The 17,069-nt window shown below is 35.8% G+C and overlaps 1 protein-coding gene across 2 annotated transcripts; it reads left to right on the plus strand.

Moving 5' to 3' along the window:
• The first annotated feature begins 1,541 nt into the window (after positions 1–1,541).
• Positions 1,542–16,394, plus strand: slc38a5a (solute carrier family 38 member 5a). 2 transcript variants are annotated; one of them, XM_079897497.1, is made up of 17 exons: positions 1,542–1,730; positions 4,682–4,837; positions 8,068–8,202; positions 8,998–9,076; positions 9,316–9,431; positions 11,532–11,605; positions 11,700–11,792; positions 11,943–12,024; positions 12,354–12,436; positions 12,880–12,938; positions 13,397–13,501; positions 13,605–13,684; positions 13,789–13,889; positions 13,987–14,102; positions 14,202–14,346; positions 14,425–14,528; positions 14,608–16,394. In XM_079897497.1, the coding sequence occupies exons 3-17, from the start codon at positions 8,138–8,140 to the stop codon at positions 14,707–14,709; spliced, it is 1,404 nt and encodes a 467-aa protein (XP_079753623.1). In that variant the 5' UTR covers positions 1,542–1,730; positions 4,682–4,837; positions 8,068–8,137; the 3' UTR covers positions 14,710–16,394. The 2 variants fall into 2 exon arrangements, with proteins under 2 accessions (XP_079753623.1, XP_079753624.1); XM_079897498.1 differs by lacking the exon at positions 4,682–4,837.
• The last annotated feature ends 675 nt before the right edge of the window (positions 16,395–17,069 follow it).

Below are 17,069 nucleotides of genomic sequence, written 5' to 3' on the forward strand. Positions count from 1 at the left end.
CCTTTATTTTACCCATACACTTTTTTTTATACAAATACCCAATTTGGCTATGCTTGCACACTCACAATATAGATCTCTATTTCATTGTAAAGCTGCTAAACATTTTGAAATTCACTGCTTGGAAGGACCCATTTTTGTCTATTTATAGTCAAAGAATAACATAAAAAAATGAATGCATTTTTAACAATATAAGGGAGAGACCAGGGTTAGTTGTAACACAATATTTCCTTTTCAATTCTGAATTGTTTCAATTCTGAATTCAATTCTGACAATTTCTGATTAGATACAAATACTACATTCTTGTTTACAATTTTTTTTTTAGTAAAATGTACAAAACTGTTATGGAGTTTTTATTTAAATTTAAACAGTAAAATAAGTATGAAACATAGGCTATAACGCTACATGAAACAGTAACATAAAAATTATAAAACCTTTGTTTTGGCCAACAACAAAATGTTATTAATAAAACTGTAAATGAAAAACATTTAAAAGACATGTAACAAATTCCCCCAACCTTTTATTGAGTTCACTCGTTTGTCCAAAAGCTATTACAAAATATTTTTGTTTTGGAGGACAGAATTCACAAAGATATTCTGGTTTAAGAGGGTTTCGTAAGAAGAACTGTGTTTGATACCAGTTGAACCCACTGCTGTGACGATAACAACTCTGCTATTCTATTCTAACGCATCACCATCTGAGGGAGCTGTTGTACATAGAAGCCTATGCAAGACACTGCCAAGGATGCCAACCTTTGCTAATATGCTAACTATACAACACAATTCCAGCTAGCTATATTAAAGTAACAGCATAATAATATAAATGAATAACTGGGGTAAACTGAACAGAGAATTAAATATTTAAATAATCCTGCTTCAATTTTACTAATTTATTTTAATCTTTATTTACAGGTGAAAAGGACCAGTTTAGACTAGCATGAATGTCCATGCTCGTTTGTTGCTGGTCAGACTGGTAGAAATGCTGACAAAAATGCTTGTCAACCAGCATGGTCTATTTGGTGAAGCTGGTTGGCCTCTTGCTGTAGTTAAGAAGCCTGGAGGGGGCATCCAAACCACAACATGCTAGTAACCAGCAGTGCTTGGAGACCAGATCATCATGACAAGTTTTTGCAACACTCACAGAAGAGTGAGGTACATGATGGCTGAACATCAGTAGGCTATGGCTACAATGACAAATTACATCACATTTAAATATTAGATCCATGCATCTTATTATGCTAATGTATGAAGTCTGCTATTGGTGTTAATTTGTCAAGAAAGCTGTGGAGGATAATGAGGATTTTATACATCTTGCTATTGTTCCATGCCAGATGCAGGACATTTCTTTGCCTCTGCTGCCTTACAGCAGGGCTTAAAGTTGTTATTATAATAAAAACCGACATTATATTTATTTGAGTTGTCCTCAAACATTAGCTATATGTGTATGCAAAGGAAAAAAAAGAGATGTGAGATTCAGAACATGTTTTCTCAGTTGAGAAAAGGCGGGACAAACTGGAAGTCCCGCTCTTTTTTTTTAGTTTGAAGGAGTGGCTAAAAGATTTCCCTTACTAAATGCCACCACATTTTTGTCTAAAGCTCTCTCTCCCTTTCACTCCATCTGTCTGTGTTAGATGACGTACTCAAGGACCATCTGGGAGTATCAAACCATCATTTTTCTCCATTAGAAGATCTATTTGATGTCTACATTGAAGACAATTGTCAAGTTTCAAAAAGGTAAGGAGACTATAATATCTCTCAAATATTCTCTCATCAGTATATTCGTCCAAAATAATAGTTTACAAACAGTTTCTTTACATAGAGCCACTAGTTAATAATTAATCTGTTTCTTGATTAATTGTTAGCACCATTCATGAGAGCTCCTCAGCTACATCAGAAGGAAGTAGGGAGACCTACGCCATGTGGCACATGGCAGCTAGAGCCGAAAGCAGCAATAATTCATGACAGAAGCAGTTCAGAACAATCACACAATTGTCTGTAGGTTCACATGGATCTTTACACTGTTTTTTCATTTAATCATAGGAGAAACATATTAAATATGTATTTCACGCAACCTTGCCATTGTAGATATTACAATGTGTGTATAGACTCTTTCTAGACTTTAAAATATTTAAATATTCCCTAGTTATAATGGCACGCATAGTTGATATAGATTATGAATTGGGATATTCATCACTAAGCATGTTCTACAGATTAACTTGAGTTACGTGTGTTGTAGACAGGATGTGGAGTAAACGGGGGTTGAAGATGAATGGAATTAGGTTGAGTATTATACAATGCACCACTTTACTGGTTTAAAATGCATCATACCCGCAGCATTTTAGTTTCACTTTGTCATAAAGGTGTTTAATGTCAACAAGGCGTAATGGTGGCTGTGACCAGTTATATCAGTGAATGTTGGCCAAAGCTTTCCAGGAGAGCCTGTTCTTGTTAGATATCAGTGTGTATCTTGAGTTGGATCTCAGATAATGTTCGACAGAATTTTTTAGAATATGACGTCAAGTTGATAAAATACAATAGATGACGTTTCCTCTCACATAAAAAGTACAGACTATTAGATGTTATAATGTAGTGTTTTGACTCCGGTATAAAGCTTTATTTCACCCACAAGGCACTGCAACAGTAGCATTCTGTAAGTGAGGGCCACATGTACTGAATATGACTGAGTCATATAAGCTAGTTCCTGTCTGATTCTATAATCTTTGTGTGAGAACATCCTGTTTGATGACGATAATCACACACATTTTTTAATATCAATCTCTTTATTACCTAAAAGTAAACAATTGTGACCAAGTGGCCACATGTCTGCAAACACTGGCATACTGTCATGAGTTGGCTATGAGTGTGAGAGTGAGAGAAATACTGTCTTTCATTCACTGCCTTTTTATCTTTAATATTTCTTTAAAAATGTATACTTTGCAGTCCTTAAATTGAAAGTACATGAAGTCCAATGAAGCATGACTGAACATTAAATACATGTACTTTCATGATTGGCATACCAATCACTGTGATTATGTATATTTTCACCTATGCACTCTTGTATGCTAATGCTGTTAAGTTCAAATATTATGTTGAACTTTTTTAAAATTTCAACAGTAAATACTTTAAACACTCCTGCCAAACACACACAATCTCATGGCAATTCATAACTATTTTATGTTTTGGCTTTTGACTGTGATGTTTTGACTATATATATATATATATATATATATATATATATATATATATATATATATATATATATATATATATATATATATATATATATATATAGCATCTGACATAGTTCATAATTTTCATCAGTCAGTCAAATATTTTGGCCAAGAACTTTATGGCAGATAGATTGGGCCCGGTTGGGCCAGTGAAAACATCACAATTTTCAGGTACAGAAATTTAATAAATCAAATGTAAAATAAAACTGCATAGTCTTCACTGTATACATTAAATATAGATTGATTCCTTATAAAAGTTACAAAAGGTATTCAGTCAAAGGCAATGGGTGAATTTCTCTTTATCTTTTGTTATTAGATTAACATTAAAGACAGCAGCAGGAATATTAGGTTGCCGTCACTTTAAGAGCTGCACGTATCCAATATACTGTTACACACGCGCTTTCTTTCTCAACTGTTTATATTCACTGAACACATAACTGACTGTGTTTCACAAGAATACTCGCGATATGGGCATTTTGACAATTTTGTGTGAATTTCTCGATTCAAGCACAAGAAGACAAGAAAGATAACTCAATTTATTAGGCTGCAACTCTGTCTGAAGGGCAGCTTTCTGGGCGCACTTCGAATGATTGCGCACAGAAAACTCTTAAACGTAAAATAAACAAATACAAAATGAAAGTAAAGACAGCAGCCCTTCACGGACGACTGCTGTCACATATAACAAAACACAACATAAATCCAGGCCTGTTCCTCTCTGGATCTTCACTGTCATCGCTCCTCCTTTATGCTTCCGCTCCTCCGTGAGAGATACGAGACCGATGCGTCGCGCAGGTGTCGCCGTTCTCTCACGGCCCTCGGCCTCGTCCTGCTCGCCATGGTTACCTTAAAAAAGCCCTGATCTCCTAATCTCATTACTTATGACAACACACACACACACACACACACACACACACACACACACACACACACACACACACACACACACACACACACACACACACATACACACACACACACATTATATAGGGACTTTCCATTGACATAATGATTTTTATACTGTGCAAACTGTATTCTATATCCCCTAACCCTACCCATAAACACAAACCTTATAGAAAACATTAAGTTTAAAATTTTCAACAACAAAAAAAGACAAAAAAAGGGACACGATTTATTATGATTTATAAGCTGTTTTTGTCACATAGACCAAAAATGTCCCTAGGTAAAAAAAAATCACATATGGTCTCCACAATGTAGGGTTTACCAGGACCACACACAAACACACAATCCCCTAATACCTTTTCCCACCCCATACTCAACTTTACACACCCCAGCCATATAATCAAACTTACATCATATGTACAAAACTCTGCAGATTCACTATTTTTAACCTGTACAAGAGTGTTAATATATGGGACTCATGCCAGAGCGTCCTTAAACATAGACATCCTTCATCCCTTCACGGAGGAGTTAATCTCCTGCTCCTCCCCCACACAGGTGAGCTCTGCACATGTACTCACACAAGCTGGACAGCTTCACTAAGGCAACACAGGAAACAAACGAATGAATGAAGACTCTCTGACATCAGTACACTACGTTGCTACACTTTTAAAGACTTTTGAATTTTGCAAGGTTTCTCTTCTTCTTAAAGTGGTGAGTACTTCCTCAACAGCCAATTTCATTTGGAATAAAAGCATGTGTTTATACAAGGGTGTGTAGGGAGGTTGGTTCTGTTTCAATACAGATAAAGTCTTGCATCAGACAAGAGTCATGTGGTCAAGACTTGCCTCACAGGCTAACTTCCCTTGCTTTACAGTTTCTGTATTTACTCATTTCATGCTTTATTTTCCACCAATTGTTTGTTTTGGCAGTAATTCGATGGGTTGTCAAGAGTAACTATTGCATTAACCTATTTCCATAGACATGTTTTTCATTATAACCAAACAGCTACAGACATTCGGCAATGGAACGCTGTTAAAGGACACTTCACTTGAAATATATCTCTTGTTGTCTCGCTCTTACTTTAAACAAGCACATAATATATGGTACAGAGTGATGGTGGTCTTAAATGTATAGTGTTTTGAATGGGCAATTTATTTGCGGCTCAAAATTAAAATAAAGTGGTATTTTATATTCACATATTTTGGACAGTTTGACCACAATACTGCTGCTGACCAGCTGTGCTTGCCACACTTTTGGCAGGGAAGGACTGAAACTATTCAGGGAATTCTGCATCAAAACCTAATAAAGCACTGAGTGGACAGACATTTTGCCTATTAAGGCAACTGCAAGTATCCTCTCATTCCACATAAATGACAGATTAAGACTTAAGTATTTCCTGACCTAAAAGCACAGACGCATTTTTCACATTGTTTCCTTGAGAGTGCAAGCTTACGAAGGGTTGCATCAGCCATGCTTAAACTGCGTTTACACTTAAAAGATGCCTTTTGATATACACACATATATTTATAATCATAACATATGCTGCACTGCCCTTTCTGTGGTGTCCATCATCATTTCAAACCAGACACAGAGAGAAAGTTTTACTAGCTTCATTCTTTACCCTTGTGAAAAAGAAGTCTGCCTAATGTGAACCTTAGTGTACTTCAAATCGTAAAAGTATGTATATTTTTAAAAACGGTGCTTTCAAATAATATAATATGAAAATAAAGGCCACTTAAGTGTACTTAGAGATGTTTCTTAAAGGGATAGTTCACTTTGAAATTAAATTTTGGTATGTTTTAGCTTACCTCAAGGGCATCCAAGATGTAGGTGTCTTTTTTTCCGCAGTAGTTTCAATTTTGATATTTTTAGGTCAAACCGTTCTTGTCTGTCAGTCCTATAATTCAGGTGTGTGGTCACTGTCTCAAAGAGCATGCACAGAGTCCAAATTAAAACAATTCCCCATCGTCCACATTAAACAATTCCCCATCGTAAGTACACATTGATGGCCTAAGACACGAAACGAGCGGTTTGTGTGAGAAAACGAACAGTATTTATATCGTTTTTTAACTCTTGTACACAGCCACGTCCAAGTGATCTGAGGGCGCGCGCGCGCATCCTGCTGTGTGACGTGTGCGCAGACTTGTATATATACACTAGATGTCGCCTTGGCTACGGCAGTTCATTGGAACGAATGCCGTAGGCAAGGCGGCATCTATATATATCTATGCACCAGTCTGCACACGTCACACAGCAGGATGCACGCGCGCCCTCAGATCACTTGGACGTGGCTGTGTACAAGAGTTAAAAAACGATATAAATACTGTTCGTTTTCTCACACAAACCGCTCGTTTCGTGTCTTAGGCCATTAATGTGTACTTACGATGGGGAATTGTTTAATTTGGACGATGGGGAATTGTTTTAATTTGGACTCTGTGCATGCTCTTTGAGACAGTGACCACACACCTGCATTAAATGACTGACAGACAAGAACGGTTTGACCTAAAAATATCAAAATTGAAACTACTGCGGAAAAAAAGACACCTACATCTTGGATGCCCTTGAGGTAAGCTAAAACATACCTAAATTTAATTTCAAAGTGAACTATCCCTTTAACAGTTTAATGTTAGGGCCTGTAAGCAAGTCATTCTAGGTTGAATTTCATAACTCTGCGACCCTGAAAACAGTCATTAGCTGAATTCGCAATAGCGTAATACTTTGCCTGCCATGTATTTATATTTATACATGGTTGACCTTTAATGAAACACTTTGGGAAGATCTGAACATATATTTAGTTTTCAGGTTGAGAATACTGCTGTAGCCTGAACTTGCATGTAATTACACCTACTGCAAATTCAAATTACAGTGTATTTTTACTTTGTTTATTTACTTTGATACCAATCTTTTATTTGAAAGCCATGTTTCTAGTATCTGTAAAACCACATTTTTCTATCTTAAAAATATATCTAAATTACGACAAATGCTCTCAATGACAAAAATGCGGAAAAGTTAGTTCAGGCATTCATGACATCAATGCTAGATTATTGTAATGCTCTACTGGCTGGTTGCCTTGCACGTTTGTTAATAACAAACTCCATCTGGTTCAAAACACAGCAGCTGGGTTCTTAAAGACTAAGCAAGTAATACGAATGTGCATGCCGTCACCGTTTTCGCAGATTTGAGTTTTTGAAGTTTACACGGATATGATAATGGTTTTTCAAAACCAATGGGCACTTTCAAAACCTATTTACAAAAACTTGCACTTTTGAAACCTACTTCAAGGTTTGCGTTCTCACCAAAACTCTGTTGTCATGTAAATGAACGGCCAGAACGCATTAAAAGTTTTCAGTTGAAAACGGTGTTGTGTAAGCGGTCCCTAAGTTAATAACTAATGATTTTTACAACGGAAATGAATCAATTAAAAACCTAAGCTAGACAGTTACTTTCTTCTAGAGCTGCTGTACAGCCAAAACAATCTTTGTTGCATTCATTTCCTATTATAACTGTAAAGTTGCTTTGAAAGAATCTGTATTGTAAAAAAGCGCTATATAAATGAAGGTGACTTGACTTTATAATAATTAAGCTTTAAATATGATTAAAAACTCAGAGCTGCAGAATAGCTACTGCTCACAACTAACTTATCAGTCTGAATTAATGATGAAGGGGGAAAATATGCAGATAGTACACAGCTGTTTTATATCAAGACTATCTTTCCAGTAGGTGTCTTTCAGCCAGTAATGCTCTGAGGAATGTTTTTACCATTACTTTTCCCCTGCCTCATCTTCCACCTTGTGTATTTATGTGAAGATTATGCTCCTGTTGCACATTCAATCACTGCTTTCACACTGCACTTTTTTTTCAGAAACGCATTCAAGTTTTACAATCATTTCAGTTCTCAATAAAATGATCACTGACCCCAGAACCCTTTTTCTGTGTTTCAGATTGTGTTTACAGAGCTTGACCTTATACAGACAGTGTTCTTTGGAGAATTGTTAAGTGTAGAAGCCTAAAATGGAGGTACAGAAAATGTCAAATGGTCACCATGATCTCAGCCCTGACAAAAGTCCAGAGAGCGGGTACGTTTCTACACCAACACATTCATGAGGAACTATCTCAGAAACTTCTCTACCAAATCATATTATGAAGTTCATGCTTTAAAAAGTCAAATCATATCTTTTTTACCCTATAAACTATGCAGCTTAAAGCAAAGCTTTGTTTGAAAGTATCTATGTATATTAAACTTGTGAAGTGTTTAAGCAGCAGTCTCTTTTATAGTCTTCAAAAGAAGCATTAAAAAGATTAATAACAACTAAAAAACAAGATATTTCTTATTTTATATATTATTATTATTATATATACAGTATATATAAACATTTGTTAAAGGGGTTGAATTAAAATAAGAAATATCTTATTTATATAAGTATATATATATATATATATATATATATATATATATATATAATAACCAGGATTATCTCTGAAAAACCTGAATTTATATTTTTAATTAATAATTAATATTTTCAGCTTTCATTTGAATTTGTGAAATTTTTTGTATTTTCATGTGCGTTTTAAAAATATTTCTTAAATAGTTTTAACTTATTTGTTTTATTTCTGTTTTAGTTTTATATCTTAAACATATTTAAGTTTTTCCAGCATAATTTCAGTTAACAAAACTATTTAATAGATTTTGTTTTTGTTAACAGCTCTGAACATGGCCTCACCTGCTAAAATTTCAAAACGTAATTCAGTAGCTGTGTCATTTCCTGTATTTTCTCAAAACATTTCCTGTATAAGACAGATGAAACAGATATTAAAATGTATCATTGTAACTTTGCATAAAAAACAATTTTCCTTTTGCTTGTATTACACAGATTTGATGCCCTTGAAAACATAACAGAAAGCGAAACTTTCCTCCACGATAAAAGCAATGGAACAACTCATTTTACAGATGTGAGTATGCAAATTTAAAAATTTACTTAACAGAAACATACAAGTTGGGGTGAAACTGATTAGAAGATTGATTGAAACAAACACAGATGCTTACAGACAAGTAAGAATAATTTCTAACTTCTCCATCCCTAAATTTGTTTGTGGAGTTACACAGAAAAAGCTAAACTACCATTCAGGCTAAAGAACCCTATTCAGTTAAATAGGTTCATGACTAATTCATCATTCATCTTTTATTCCAGTTTGAGGGAAAGACTTCTTTCGGGATGTCTATTTTCAACCTCAGTAACGCCATTATGGGCAGTGGAATTCTGGGACTGGCTTATGCCATGGCCAACACTGGAATCATCCTTTTTGTGTAAGTCAAACTACACTTGCAATTATGCATGCATTTGGGTTGATTTGAGCTATAATGTATAATCAAAATAAAGGTTATTGAAGGTGTGATATGGCAAAAAGGAGTTCTACTGTTTCTTTTATGTCAAATGTACTGTGAGTAAATCCCATTTGAGTTGAAGAGCCTTCTAGTCTTTCTGGTACATCTGGTCCAAAGTTACAAATGTAAACAGAAGCACCGTAAAGCGCACCTTCTTGTAGAGGACTTCTGTTAGTATGCTGGAATGTGTGTTGCATATGCGTGTCTGAGTTCGGCCTAACTGAGCATTAAGGCTTCTTTGTGTCCATCTACATTTAACTGTAGGCAAATGCTTCCATTCTCCATTGTGCCTCTGTCACGTACACATGTGCCAGCCACATCCAGCCTTACAAATACTCAGTCAATACAAAGTCAAATATTTGCATGTTTTTTTCTTCCCTGACGTATTGTGTACCAAAAGGGAAGAGTCTCTGCTATTTACAGTTCCTTCATTCTTTCATTTTCGTTGCTTCCCTACCACTATACCACATTCTTTACTGATCAAGTGCTTGGATAAATCAAGTTGGCCTACACTCAGTTCTGAAAGCAAACAGGCTATGAAAACTACAAAACCAGCAAAAATTAAACAATATTTATTGACAGGACATATGCAATTGCTAATCCTTGAATGATTGGGGTTTTATTTGTGTAGGGAGCTTTAACGTCACCACGTGTACTGCCCTCACAGATCAGATCTAGAAGGGTTATAAATAGCCTGCTGTAATCAAGTCAAAGCCTGTCTGTCTGTCTGTCTGTCCAGCCCAAATAGGCTTTTAAAGCAGCTTGTTGTACACAAAAACAGTTTGCTAGTTGTAATCTCAACAGCTAAAAGGAAAACACTCCTGCCAATCATATAACATTCAGCAATATGCAATTACAGATAGGCTTATGTCTAAGACACTAGGGGGAAAAGCGTTTTTGTTTATGTTGCATACCTTTATCGCAGAGACTGTGTGTGACAGTGCTTTTGTGGGTTGTAGGCTACTACGAAAACACGCCTGAGCTTGTCTAATGCGTCATTAAGGAGATTATACACTCTCAGAAAAAAAGGTACAAAAGCTGTCACTGTGGCGGTACCTTTTCAAAAGGTACACCTTTGTACCTAAAGAGTGCATATAAGTCCCTCAAAGGTACATATTAGTACCAAACGTGTACATATTAGATCCAAAATGTACATATTAGTACCTAAATGGAACATATTAGAACCCTTTTGAAGGGTACTGTCCCAGTGACAGCTTTTGTACCTTTTTTTCTGAGAGTGTAGGTTAGATTATTCAACGACTGGTGGCGGTAATAATATCTCTAATGAAACTGTACTTTGCGCCACCTAATCGTGATTAATTTAGCACCTCTGAAAGTCAAATGACAGATTGATGAGTCTGATAATTTGTAAAATCAAAAGGGCAAGATTTGATAAGGTAATAAAATAATATTTTGGGGATAAGATTTCTCTGAATACCCATCTAAGCAGGATATTAAAGGGATAGTTGACCCAAAAATCACCCTCATGTTGTTCCAAAGCTGACTTTCTTCTGTGGGACTAAAGTTTCTTTTCTTATTTTTTTTTTTTTTGTCTATACAATGAAAATCATTGGGGTTCAATGTTGTTTTAGACCCCAGTGACATTCTTCTTTTCTGCTCCACATAAAACAGAAAGTCGTAGATTTGAAATGACATGAGTGAATTTTTCAACATATTCTCACCCCAAAGCGTCACTTTCAAACAAGCTTCAATATCTGACGCTCAAAGCACCCTTTAGCGTCCATATGTGACGCTTCGGTTATGGGTAGGTTTAGGCGTCATGTAACTGACGCTTTCGAAAGTTCGTCAATATCCGACGCACAAAGCACCCTTAGCGTCAATATGAGACGCTTCGTTTATGGGTAGGTTTAGGTCTGTGGTAGGGTTATGCGTCTCATATGGACGCTAAAGGGTGCTTTGAGCGTCAGATAGTAAACTACAGTTTACCTTTAAGTATACAGTAAGAAGTTGCTTTTTTCTGTTGTTGTTTATAGTTTCATCATTTGAGTTACTTGTTTTCAGAATCCTGCTGATAAGCATCGCTCTTCTCTCTGCCTACTCCATCCACCTGCTTCTGAAGAGTGCTGAAGTGGTTGGTGAGAAATATCTTCTCTCTAATGTCTTCAAAGGCAATCTTGATAGCATGAAAAAAGCATCTCACCTTTCCATTACGTTTGTTTGTGTGTTTAGGGATCCGTGCATATGAACAGCTCGGGAACCGTGCATTTGGTACACCTGGGAAAATCTTAGCAGGATGCATTATAACATTGCACAACATTGGAGGTAAAATTAAATGCATTATTACTTTCAGTAGTTATACTCATGAAGTCAAAAGACATCACAGCTGATAAATCAAAATCAGTGATAACCACATAAAGCAATATGAGCGCTGATCACAACAACACTAATTGTGTTCTTTCTATGATCCAACAGCAATGTCCTCTTACCTGTTCATTGTGAAGATAGAGTTACCTCATATTATTCAGGGTCTTATGGAACTGCCAGATGACTATGAGTGAGTACCAGAACATAGTACTGATGCTGATGTGCCTGATACAGTGGGGTCCAAATGTGAGACCATGCTAAAAATCTAAAACAAAACATGTAAAAACAAGGGTTCTGAAAAAGACAAACCAAAGAAATGATATTGTGTACTAATCAAAGTCACTAATCAAATAAGCATATTTGTGGCTTTTGAACCCCACTGAATTTCCCTTTTTATTATTTGTTACATTTTTAATTCTCTGTGTACATGGTTAAAACACTCTGACTGCTTTTTATAGTCATATGATCACTCCTATTAGCATGACACTTTGTGTAAAACACCTTTTTTCTCTCTGTCAGTGCATGGTACGTTAATGGGAAGTATCTCATCATTATCGTTAGTGTCGGAGTCATTCTTCCCCTGGCATTTATGAAACGACTCGGTACGTTCCTGCCACCTTTCCCTTCATTCATTCATTTTCAGTTTTCTCCCTCTGCCATTCTATTTTATTTCATAATAACCATAATCTTAATCAAACATTTACACACCTGCACTAAAGATCTATGTTGAGTGTCTTAAATGAGTTTAGACGGTTTAAATTCAAAGTGATTTAAGGTAGTCACATTGTTTGGCGAAATTTCACATAAGGGCGAAAAGAAAGGCACATAATTTTGCTCATTTTAAGGTTGTCATGTGAAATAGCCACGCTGACCAACAGAAAGCTGCTTTGTTCAAAAGTGACTACATTTTGCTAATGTGACCGCACCATTATTAAAGATAAAACATTTTATCAGTACACACCTTGGAACCCAATCGAACCCATAGCCTGAAAAATTGGTATGAAAATGTACATGGATTTATCATGTATTTATGCTTTTATTTTAGGGTATCTAGGCTACACCAGTGGCTTATCTCTCAGCTGCATGGTCTTCTTTCTCATATCTGTAAGTAAACTCTCCTTCTACCTACATATAAAGACACCAGCAGGGTTGCCAGGTCTGCGAAACAGAACTAGCCCACTGGCTAATTAAAAACAGTCCAAAACGATCCTAGTGACCCTATACCAAATATCAAAACTCAAAATTTGCCACTCCCATACCTAAAATACATTTTTACATTCATTGTTGTGTATTATACACAATGTCAACTTTAAAATCACTATAGAGTAGTATATCACTACAGACCCTCCCTCACAAAACTCAAATAGCTCATCATTCAAATCAAGCACTTCAGGCAGTACAACTTATGCAATATTAAACCTTTCACCCTCTGAAGAAAAGAAGAAGAAAGAAAGAAAACACTGCAGCATTTTAAAAGTAGCCCAATTCCATGGGAAAACCATAGATTGGGACACCCAGGACACTAGTGTACATGAATGCATCTCTCCATTGTGTTTTATTAGGTCATCTACAAGAAGTTTGACCTAAATTGTCCTGCAGAACCCAGCAAAAATGAAAGCATAAGCGTTGACACTTGTGAAGCTAAATTTCTAACTGTCAACCCAGAGGTGAGAGATCTACTGCAAATCTTATTATCAGGTGTCCTTTTGGCTTTACTTCAAACCCAATGAATTAATCTGTTAATTTCATGTTTTTATTTTTAAATCACAGACTGCTTTTACCATTCCCATTATGGCGTTTGCTTTTGTGTGTCACCCTGAAGTGTTGCCCATTTACACAGAACTCAAAAAGTAAGGCTGTAATTGCAGTTTTGTTGATTCACATTGGCATTTCACATTCATTCACATTTGAAATGTATTAATACATTTGCATCTTTGTCTCCTTGTTATTTCAGTCCAAGCAAGAAACGCATGCAAAACATTTCTAATATCTCTATTTTGGCCATGTTTGTCATGTACCTGTTGACTGCCATCTTTGGCTACCTCACCTTCTATGGTAATAAGAACTACAAAATACCATATATCATCAAAGTACCAACATGTGTGATATTTAAAAATGTTTTAACAGTCAGTATGTATCTACATATGTTTAGCAAAAGCACAGTCAGAGCTTCTGGAGATGTACAGTAAGACAGACACCCTGATGCTGTGTGTTCGACTGGCTGTGCTGATGGCAGTGACACTGACCGTTCCCGTGGTCCTTTTCCCGGTATATTAATTTCCCTGGCTCATTAGTTATTGCTTGCATATAATTCCTCTCATCATCTTGCTGGTTGATTGTTGACAGTGCCGCATTGTCTTTCTCTAGATCCGCCGTGCCATCTTGCAGCTTCTGTTCCCTGAAAAGGCCTTCAGCTGGATGCGTCACATCTCCATCGCTGTGTGCCTCCTCTTTCTCGTCAATCTTCTCGTTATCTTCGTGCCCAACATTCGCGATATCTTCGGCTTCATTGGTGAGTCAGATTTGCAGCGTAGAAGAATTTAATGGTCACATTGATATGCAGAATTCAACTGATTAATTTTTCTTTTAGGTGCCACATCTGCTCCCAGCCTCATTTTCATATTGCCAGGAATATTCTACATTTGCATCGTCCCCAAAGAGGAGGAGCCATTGAAATCTCGGCCAAAGATCCAGGTGAAAATCAGACAGAAAATTACTTCACTCTCACAGATCCATGGCTTCTTTTTTTCTCACTTCCATTTATGTTTTCCAGGCGATGATGTTTGTGACACTGGGTTTCATCTTCATGATTATGAGCATTACTTTCATCATAATACAGTGGGTCACTGGAAAGAAGTCGATGGCTCAACACTGACAGAGCTGAGAGAGAACACAACTGAATCCTAAAGACCAAATACACAGAACACACAGGCCTGAACCTGCAACTAGTGACCCAGGTTCAGTTTCATTTAGCTTGATAAATATCTTATCAGATAACTCCTTAATTTATATAAGTCCAAAATTAAAAGGTTTTCAAGGAGGCCAGTTACCAAAAAATTGGTTACAGATATTCTTGACATGTTATAGCCACGATGCTCTAATAACATTTTTATTGAAAGACATTTTTACATGCAAAGAAATTGCTGTTATGACTGGCAAATGGAACTTCCTAAATTACATGGATGGAAAAACTGTGAAACTATGATGAGAATTCACTCATCTTTATTGCCAAAAGTGTAAACATGCAGTTTGAAGTCTACCTCCTACTAAACAGAGCAATTTTACAGTGACAGAGACAGTTTGTGTTTTTTTTATTTTGATCAGTGCATATTTTGGGATCCAAAAGTCTTTCTTTAGTGAAAATGCTTTGTTCCGTTCATTACAAATGATATTATTAGCATAACGTTTTAAGTGAAACATTTGTGCAAAATCGGAGGATCCTAAATCTATCTTAAAGGTCCACCATGTAACTTTTGACCCTCTAGTGGTTAAAAAACAAAACAGAACATTGTTTTGGTTGTGCTTCGGCTCTGCGTGACTCATTCACTAGCCTACTATGGTCTAAAATATAAACTTATTATAGGCTCACTTTATCATAATGAATCAGGGTAAGACAAAAACAAGTTTTGAAAGAATGATTGAAGGTGTATTGACTCATTATTTAAACTTTAATTCTGAACAAAAGTTACAGTGTACCTGTAATGTTATCTTTTTTCTTTTATTTATTTTTTTAATCCCAAAACATTCTATTTTCATATTTGATTTTGAATCCCAGATATTCATTTTGGTCTCAGATGTTTGGAACCCACTGTATGTGAATCTCAGTTAACTTTATTTGTGATGAATATATATAAAAATACAGTTTATATCTTTATTTAAATAGGAAAAGTGTCCAGTTTTTTGATGAATTCCATCATTATCTTTAAGGACAATGCTTGAATGTTAGATGAAGATCCTTAAGTAAATGTATTGTATGTATTTGTACATGTCTTGTTACACCCATCAAACAAATGAAATCTACAGTCCGAGATGTCTTACAGTACATCAACAGTGTTAGTGCAGTTCTTGGCGCTGTCAAATGACAACATTTCATTACTCTGTTTTAGAGAGGTGAAGGAATACTAATTATCTTGTAGTGTTCAAGAAACACAAAACACTGTTTTGGCGTTCTTCATGTTGTATGTCATTCTGTTTGTTGTATAATTGAAAATATTTTTGAACATCTTGAAAATGAGCATACTTGATATCTTTGTGGTTTACAAGGTGACATGTTGTGTTTCAGTGACGCAAATTCCACTCCAGAAATGGACCGAACAGTAATAAATGCTGTAAATCACTTCATATGAAAGGTCACTATAACACAGCATTGATGGGGGTGTAGAACAGCATTCATTATCCATAAGCTTATAAAATGCCTCTGTCACTCCCAATCAGTATCTGTAAGTTTATATGGACCACAACTAAAATTGTTGGACATCACAACTGTCATTAATGTCAATGTGTGCGTGTTTTGTATTGGCTTTTATGTACATATTGTGTGTGATACTTTATATCAGTTATTGTACATCTGTGAACATATTCTATGTACATATTCTAGTCTATTTTTCTGCTCAGATTGGACCTGAGTGCTGAGATAAAATTAAACTTGTTATACGCAATGAATCAAAAAAATTGTGGGATGCTAATAAAAGTATTTAATTTAAATTGAATTACATTTAGTAATTCACATTTCCCCAGGATTGTTTTTTTAAGTGCCTGACGACTTATGAAATGGAAACAATTCAGCATTCCACAGTAATGTTCAGAACATGTATTTATTGTTGAACACATTGCGCTATCTTGAATAATAAAGTCAAAAGATTGTTAAATGTTTAAAAGATTACTGGTTTTATTATATAAAACTATCATACGCTAAACATTTCAACAGATATATGTTTAGGCAACATCACCTGAAGGCCAGGTTTCCAATATCAGCCATCATTAGAACAGAAAACATTTTAATCATGGGGAAAATGAATAGCTTGGTCAAGAATTCATAAAGGTTCTTTTGATTCTACGTTAAAACCAGCCTGATCTCACGGGAATTCGTACGAATTCTACGAGGTGGCTAATTCGTACGAATTCATACGACCTCACTCGTATGATTTTTGCTAAATCGTACATATTTTACGAATTGCCAATTCGTATGAATTCATACGAATGACCTACCCCTGACCCCGCCCCTAAACCTACCCA

The sequence above is a fragment of the Squalius cephalus genome (genome assembly GCF_949319135.1).
Source record: "Squalius cephalus genome assembly, chromosome: 16".
Classification (NCBI taxonomy): domain Eukaryota; kingdom Metazoa; phylum Chordata; class Actinopteri; order Cypriniformes; family Leuciscidae; genus Squalius; species Squalius cephalus.

Bases quoted from the DNA above. Each gene is read 5' to 3' on its own strand.
- slc38a5a (XM_079897497.1), top strand. From the start codon at position 8,138: ATGGAGGTACAGAAAATGTCAAATGGTCACCATGATCTCAGCCCTGAC. The intron at 11,793-11,942 runs GTAAAATTAAAT...ATGATCCAACAG, and splicing joins AACATTGCACAACATTGGAG to CAATGTCCTCTTACCTGTTC. The intron at 13,685-13,788 runs GTAAGGCTGTAA...TTGTTATTTCAG, and splicing joins ATTTACACAGAACTCAAAAA to TCCAAGCAAGAAACGCATGC.